We start from the raw sequence: 8178 nt of genomic DNA, 5'->3' as shown, positions 1-8178 counted from the left end.
GCTGGAAGCCGGCAGACCCGTCAGCGATCCTGTTCTGTCTCCCTGTAATGTTTGTCTAAACTTGAATGGGATTGTGCTGAAAATTTAAATTTTCCTGAAGGAACTCTCCTGAAGGAATAAATAAAATAAAGTACTATCTAATATTTTTTTTTACATCAGCTCTTGAGTTGTCCTTTTATCTTCGAGCATGGGTTTAATGACAGATCAGTCCACCTTGCAAATAGCCGTGGAAGGTGATGATGATGATGATGATGAGCTCTATTGAGTCCGAGGTGGCCCCTCGTCTGATTGCACAGAGGAGATCACCACCCTGATTATAGCAGGTGGAGGTCCAAGGCCAGCCGAATGCTCAGCGCCGCATCACGTGACCTGAGCATCGTTCACTCTTGTTGTCTTTGTTTTGTGGCGTGGATTTTTGTGGTCATGGTACTGTAAAACAGTGGTTCTCAACCTTTTTTCAGTGATGTACCCCCTGTGAACATTTTTTGAATTCAAGTACCCCCTAATCAGAGCAAAGCATTTTTGGTTGAAAAAAAAAAAAAAAACAGATAAAGAAGTAAAATACAGCACTATGTCATCAGATTCTGATTTATTAAATTGTATAACAGTGCAAAATATTGCTCATTTGTAGTGGTCTTTCTTGAACTATTTGGAAAAAAAGATATAAAAATAACTAAAAACTTGTTGAAAAATAAACAAATGATTCAATTATAAATAACGATTTCTACACATAGAAGTAATCATCAACTTAAAGTGCCCTCTTTGGGGATTGTAATTGATAAATAAATGGGTTGTACTTGTATAGCGCTTTTCTACCTTCAAAGAACTCAAAGCGCTTTGACACTACTTCCACATTTACCCATTCACACACACATTCACACACTGATGTAGGGAGCTGCCCTACAAGGCGCCAACCAGCACCCATCAGGAGCAAGGGTGAAGTGTCTTGCTCAGGACACAACTGACGTGACGAGGTTGGTTCTAGGTGGGATTTGAACCAGTCACCCTCGGGTTGCGCACGGCCACTCTTCCACTGTGCCACGCCGTCCCCTTGTAATAAAGATCCATCTGGATTCATGAACTTCATTCTAAATATTTCTTCACAAAAAAAGAAATCTTTAACATCAATATTTATGGAACATGTCCACAAAAAATCTAACTGTCAACACTGAATATTGCATTGTTGTATTTTTTTTCTCACAGTTTTCTGAACTTACATTCATATTTTGTTGAAGTATTATTCAATAAATATATTTATAAATTATTTTTGAATTGTTGCTATTTTTAGAATCTTTAAAAAAAATATCACGTACCCCTTGGCATACCTTCAATTACTTCTAGGGGTACACGTACCCCCATTTGAGAACCACTACTGTAAAACATTGTAATTGTAAATTCACAGCAAATTACTGGCTAATAATTGCATTACTTTGTGGTTTGTGTTGTAGTTTGTGCAGCCCTTTGAGACACTAGTGATTTAGGGCTATATAAATAATCATTAATTGATTGATTGACTGATTGATTGACTTTCATCAAATATCGCTACTGTAACTGCAGAGCTGTGGTTTTATAATTAATATCAATAAAGTTCAAACTAAATCCATTTGAATTTACAGTAATGTGTTGTGATATGACAGAAGAGGACTGTGATTATGGTATTTTGCTACATAACAGTTAATTGCTGCAAAGTATAAATGTGTCATAATTTTTACAGTAATTTGTTGTAATGTTAAAATCATTTTTGATTAGAGTATTTTACTCTGGAAAAAATAATGTTAGGTGCTGTAAAATCCCGGGGATTTTTCTTACAATCTAATCCATTTCTTAGATCAGTGGTTCTCAAATGGGGGTACGCGTACCCCTGGGGGTACTTGAAAGTATGCCAAGGGGTACATAAGATTTCTTTTAAAATATTCTAAAAATAGCAACAATTAAAAATCTCTTATAAATATATTTATTGAATAATACTTCAACAAAATATGAATGTAAGTTCATAAACTGTGAAAAGAAATGCAACAATGCAATATTCAGTGTTGACAGCTAGATTTTTTTGTGGACATGTTCCATAAATATTGATGTTAAAGATTTATTTTTTTGTGAAGAAATGTTTAGAATTGATTTCATGAATCCAGATGGATCTCTATTACAATCCCCAAACAGGGCACTTTAAGTTGATGATTACTTCTATGTGTAGAAATCTTTATTTATAATTGAATCACTAGTTATTTTTATGTCTTTTTTTCCCAAATAGTTCAAGAAAGACCACTACAAATGAGCAATATTTTGCACTGTTATACAATTTAATAAATCAGAAACTGATGACATAGTGCTGTATTTTACTCCTTTATCTCTTTTTTTCAACCGAAAATGCTTTGCTCTGATTAGGGGGTACTTGAATTAAAAAAATGTTTACTGGGGGTACATCACTGAAAAAAGGTTGAGAACCACTGTCTTAGATGATCATTCAAAGTTACCAAACAACCACCTCCCCCCCAAAATGAGCGACTTTTTAAAAATACATTTGAATTTTTGTGTTGATAGTGTCAATAATTGTTTTGTATTACTCATTTGTATTTTTATATTTGTATTTTGTTTTTTGTTTTTTATGCCTGTATTCAACTATACATATTTGAATACAGGCAAATATGTATAGTTAATCAACTAAAAATAAATTAAACAACAACCACAATAATACAAGTATTTCTGATTCTGATTAAAACACAGTTGCATTGTAGGACTAAAAATTTATTAAAACAAGGCAGAGGTTTTATTTAACAAGTATATCTAATTGAACAATCCGCACTTTTGTCTTAGTTATTATTAGCGATCATTTAAATGTGAGTCATATAAAAGACTGCTGAGTGCAGAATAATGGATTTTAAGTCGCCCAAAATTCCGCAAATATTGCGTTGGCTCATGGAAAAATATTAATGCCTTTCTGCTATGTATCGCAAATAATTTTGGTGCGATATTTAGGGCTATTTCTCGTTTTATTTTGTAATTTACAGTGGGTGCTATGTCGAGGTTACTGAGATGTGTGAGAAATTTCGAGTCAATCTGACTTATGGGGTCAAACTGTTTGTGTTTAATAACGCCACAATGTCCCAAAATAATAGGAAAGTGGTACAAATTTGACATATTTGTGCACACAGTTCACTAGTTTGCTCACTGGTAGCCATGCAGCTACTTGTAATTTTAAGACCAATTACAAACAAATTTAACTATATGTTTTAACTTCACAATTGTAACTTCATTAATAATTATTTCAACAATCTCGGTTTACCGGCATACTGCACCTACTGTACAAAAGTCTGCAATAGTTCCTTAAGAGATACATTAGTATTTTGCTGTGAAATAACAATTAATTACGGTGAAATATAATTGTTTACACTAATTTTTTGTAATATTAAAATCAATTTTTATTACAGCAATTTACTGTAGCTGTCATTATTGTTTTTATTATAGCTATTTAGCTATAATTTGGTGCAGAACATATTTGTCTTTTGTCTTAATGTCTGTGCAGTGTCCCTTCAAATAAACAATACTGTGAAATGTTTACAGTGATGCAATAACAACCTTAAAATTGTTACGTGACCATGTAAAGTTGCCAATCAAATTGCAACTTTTTTTTAAAATGTTTAAAACATTTACATTTTAGTGTTGAACGTGTAGTAAAAAAATCCCTTTTCTGTATTTATTTTTGAGAAATACCTGAATGCAACTACAAATACGTAATGTTTTAAGAACAATACAATTTTGCAAAAAAAAAAAACGATTTAAAAAAATGGAAGCAGAAAATAAAGTATGCTCAAATGTCCAAAATGTTATATTTTTTCTTAAAATAAACCAACAAAAATAATATACAAAATATTACAATCATAAATGGTAAGGAATTATTAGGCAAACATTTTTGCACATTCATGTTAAATCTACAGTAATATTCATTCTTAGTGACTCACCTGCTCAGGTCATTAACAAGTGCAGTCATTAAAACATGATGAATATGATAGAACACTTCAAACGGCACAGTCAATACTGCATCACATCTAGTACGCAGCACCCTCTTGTGGTGGAAAACCAAACTGCACGGTAAAAACTATAAAGGTCCTGGCCAATCACTCATCTTCAAAATAGCGCATCATTGTTTGTTTTTTTAGCAGCAGTAAACTCTTCATCAGTACTTTAAAAGTGCTTTAGTGGACATAACCTCTGTAATCCAAGAGCAAGTAGTTCTTGAGAAAGGTGGGCAGGTCCAGGTTTGGGACCACCTTGTGCAGCCGACCCTCCAAGAAGGTCCTGAGTCTCCAGCGGACCAAGTGCTGCAGGGATCGAGGAGTCCGTTCAAGTGAGAAGATGGACTCGTAGAACTCCTTGTGTTTCTGGTTGAAGAGAAAATGCAAATCGTGCTTACCGATGCATGCAACATTTCAGATGAAAATAGCCATGTTCTAAGTCCAATATATCGTAGCAAGCAGGCCTGGGCAAAATACGGCCTGCGGGCCACATACAGGTCAGATTTCCAAACCTATATAATTTTTTTAGACCTTTAACAACAAAACTGTAGCCGCCATTATGATGTGCAGTTCTGTCTTTAAATAACCGGAAGTCTTGAACTATAGAAAGTATTTCAAAGGTTGGAATCTGCACTTGTTGTATGAGTTATTATGTTAATCCACGTCACAGTAGCTCAAGGAACAAAGCAGAGTGGGCGGGGGTTCAGAGCAGGCCACCCAAAACGCATGTGTCAGGAACAAATGCGGTAGAACATTTTTACAACACATTTATGCATTAAAGTGATATAATATCATATTAAATGTGTTCATTACACTTTGCATTTTTTGTGTTTCACTTGATTGTAAAAGATGTCTACTGAAGAGCTGGTCTGAGAAGTAAAAGAGGAGCAACGTTCATTGGTTGTTAATATTCAGTGTTTTAAATAACTTAGATTTATATCGCGCTTTTCTAGACACTCAAAGCGCTTACAGAGAAATGGGACTTAACATTCATTCTTATGTGGGCCTACCGAGGATGTCGTAGTGGTTCGTGTTGTGGTTTGTGCAGCCCTTTGAGACACTAGTGATTTAGAGCTATATAAGTAAACATTGATTGATTGATTGATTGATTCACACCTGGTGGTGGTAAGCTACATCAGTAGCCACAGCTGCCCTGAGGTAGACTGACGGAAGCGTGGCTGCCAGTTTGCGCCTACGGCCCCTCCGACCACCAGCTATCTATCATTCATTCATCATTCATTCACCAGTGTGAGTGGCACCGGGGGCAAAGGGTGAAGTGTCCTGCCCAAGGACACAACGGCAGCAATTTTTTGGATGGCAATAGGTGGGAAGCGAACCTGCAACCCTCAGGTTTCTGGCTGGCCGCTCTACCCACTACGCCAGGGGTCACCAACGTGGTGCCCGCGGGCACCAGGTAGCCCGTAAGGACCAGATGAGCAGCCCGCTGGCATGTTCTAAAAATAGCTCAAATAGCAGCACTTACCAGTGAGCTGCCTCTATTTTTTTAAATTTTATTTATTCACTAGCAAGCTAGTCTCGCTTTGCTTGACATTTTTAATTCTAAGAAAGACAAAACTCAAATAGAATTTGAAAATCCAAGAAAATATTTTAAAGACTTGGTCTTCACTCGTTTAAATAAATTCATTTATTATTTTTTACTTTGCTTCTTATAACTTTCAGAAAGACAATTTTAGAGAAACAATACAACTTTAAAAATGATTTTAGGATTTTTAAACACATATATCTTTTTGCCTTTTAAATTCATTCCTCTTCTTTCCTGACAATTTAAATCAATGTTCAAGTATTTTTTTTTTATTGTAAAGAATAATAATTGCATTTTAATTTAATTCTTCATTTTAGTTTCAGTTTTTTCGACGAAGAATATTTGTGAAATATTTCTTCAAACTCATTATGATTTAATAAATAAAAAAAATATTCTGGCAAATCTAGAAAATCTGTAGAATTAAATTTAAATTTTATTTCAAAGTCTTTTGAATTTATTTAAAAAATTTTGTTTTTGAAAAGCTAGAAGAAATAATGATTCGTCTTTGTTAGAAATATAGCTTGGTCCAATTTTTTATATATTCTAACAAAGTGCAGAATGGATTTTAACCTATTTAAAACATGTCATCAAAATTCTGAAATTAATCTTAATCAGGTAAAATGACTAATGATGTTCCATAAATACTTTATTACATTTTTTCAAAAAGATTCGAATTAGCTAGTTTTTCTCTTAATTTTTTTCGGTTGAATTCTGAATTTTAAAGAGTCGAAATTGAAGATAAACTATGTTTCAAAATTTAATTGTAATTTTTTTCATGTTTTCTCCTCTTTTAAATCGTTCAATTAAGTGTTTTTTTTTCATCATTTATTCTCTACAAAAAACCTTCCGTAAAAGGAAAAAAAAAGTACGACGGAATGACAGACAGAAATACCCATTTTTTTATATATATAAATGTATTTATTAAAGGTAAATTGAACAAATTGGTTATTTCTGGCAATTTATTTAGTGTGTATCAAACTGGTAGCCCTTCACATTAATCAGTACCCAAAAAGTAGCTCTTGGTTTCAAAAAGGTTGGTGACCCCTGCACTACACCATGCCGCCCCATAGTTAATATTGTAAATCCCACTTTTTTTATTTTCATGTACAGTTTGGGTCTCTCATTCAGTAAACAATTGCTCCGTTTTTTTGAGGTGGTCTGTTATAGGGTTTTTAGAATTCTATCGAATATTGTGACTTTTGGTATTAAAGTTAAAGTTAAAGTACCAATGATTGTCACACACACACTAGGTGTGGCAAAATTATTCTCTGCATTTGACCCATCACCCTTGATCACCCCCTGGGAGGTGAGGGGAGCAGTGGGCAGCAGCTGTGCCACGCCCGGGAATCATTTTTGGTGATTTAACCCCCAATTCCAACCCTTAATGCTGAGTGCCAAGCAGCGAGGTAATGGGTCCCATTTTTATAGTCTTTGGTAAGAATCAGGTTTGAAATCACGACCTACCGATCTCAGGACGGAAACTCTACTCACTAGTGTTCCTGAAAAAAAGGGATCCAAAGACACATACTGTGCAGCAGATTTTAAACAGCTAAATGTGTCCGTATAATTTATATACACATACACATTGGCACCCCCAGACACATTTTTCTCTCTCAATGTGTCCCCCGAGTCAAAAATATTTGCCCAGGTCTGGTGTAAAGCAATGGTTGTTGAAACCTGCCTCAAACGTCTCAGGTGATACAGCCTCGACCCAGGTGTCGTTGACTTTGAGGTGACTGTAGACGTTGAGCAGAACTTCAATGGTGCGTGGCGACTCAGCGCAGTTCTTCAGAACCTAAAAAAGTGACAAAGCAACAGGATTCATATTTTAACCGTTATCAAGACTTCATGAGCGAGCTCTGATTCAAAAGAAATAAAGTAATTAAACACTTGTGAAATGAACAGATTGGGGCTCCCTCCAGGGGTTTAACTGGAAATTATGCAATTAGTGCTAATTAATCTCCTATTAACACTTGCCTAATTAGCAAGCAGGCATTTTGTCTGGCGCACGTGCGTGCACTCATACTTGGTAAGTCTGCCTCCTGCAGCGAGGGCAATGCGTCATGTTGTGTCGTGAAATTAGAAGGATTGGTAAGTAGTCAGGTCTTGGAAATACCGTGGAAATGAACCGTCTAACTCGAGGTGTTGAAAGTGCAGCGCTGGATAATTATGCAAAATTAGACATCTTGATGGATAATTGGCAACTGGCTGATCGCTTACTCGTAATTCAGGCAATCAAGGGATACTGAATCAGTTGTGTCGGATATTTTGGGAGCCTTTCCAGCGAAACTGCAGTAAAATCATAATCACAATGAACTGGTCCATACCACCTCCAATTATGTGTTGAACTTTCCTACCATGGGAAGCGCTCCGGGCCACACCCGGATAGAGCCGTAGTTGAGCAAGGCACGTACAACCCGCTCAGGACTATGGGCGATTTTGTAGCACACCACCTTCAGGATGTTATGCATGGGAGCTTCGCCGCCATAGTCCATGTTGTTAACGCAGGCCCCGTTGGCCAAGAGCAGGTCCACCAAGTCTGCATTGACGTTCTTACAAGCCATATGCAAGGGTGTGTGTTTGTCCTGGTCCACGGTGTGGAGGTCAGCTCCTGCCTTCAGC

General features: G+C 36.0%; 1 protein-coding gene across 2 annotated transcripts in view; it reads right to left on the bottom strand.

The window, feature by feature from the left end:
- Positions 1-3808: 3808 nt before the first annotated feature.
- The window catches only part of asb10 (ankyrin repeat and SOCS box containing 10), a 6215-nt gene continuing 1845 nt past the window's right edge, over positions 3809-8178 (bottom strand). For both annotated transcript variants that reach the window (XM_061920471.1, XM_061920472.1), the window contains exons 3-5: positions 7914-8178; positions 7238-7351; positions 3809-4379 (exon numbers count right to left, since the gene is read on the bottom strand). The exon at positions 7914-8178 is cut by the window's right edge and continues 240 nt beyond it. In XM_061920471.1, coding sequence (XP_061776455.1) covers positions 4194-4379; positions 7238-7351; positions 7914-8178 — 565 coding nt within the window. In that variant the 3' untranslated portion in view covers positions 3809-4193. The remainder of the gene's footprint in view (positions 4380-7237; positions 7352-7913) is intronic.

The sequence above is a fragment of the Nerophis ophidion genome, linkage group LG14, assembly GCF_033978795.1.
Source record: "Nerophis ophidion isolate RoL-2023_Sa linkage group LG14, RoL_Noph_v1.0, whole genome shotgun sequence".
In the NCBI taxonomy this organism is placed as follows: domain Eukaryota; kingdom Metazoa; phylum Chordata; class Actinopteri; order Syngnathiformes; family Syngnathidae; genus Nerophis; species Nerophis ophidion.
Note: the sequence above shows the minus strand (reverse complement) of the source record. Positions and strands in the feature narration are given on the sequence as shown.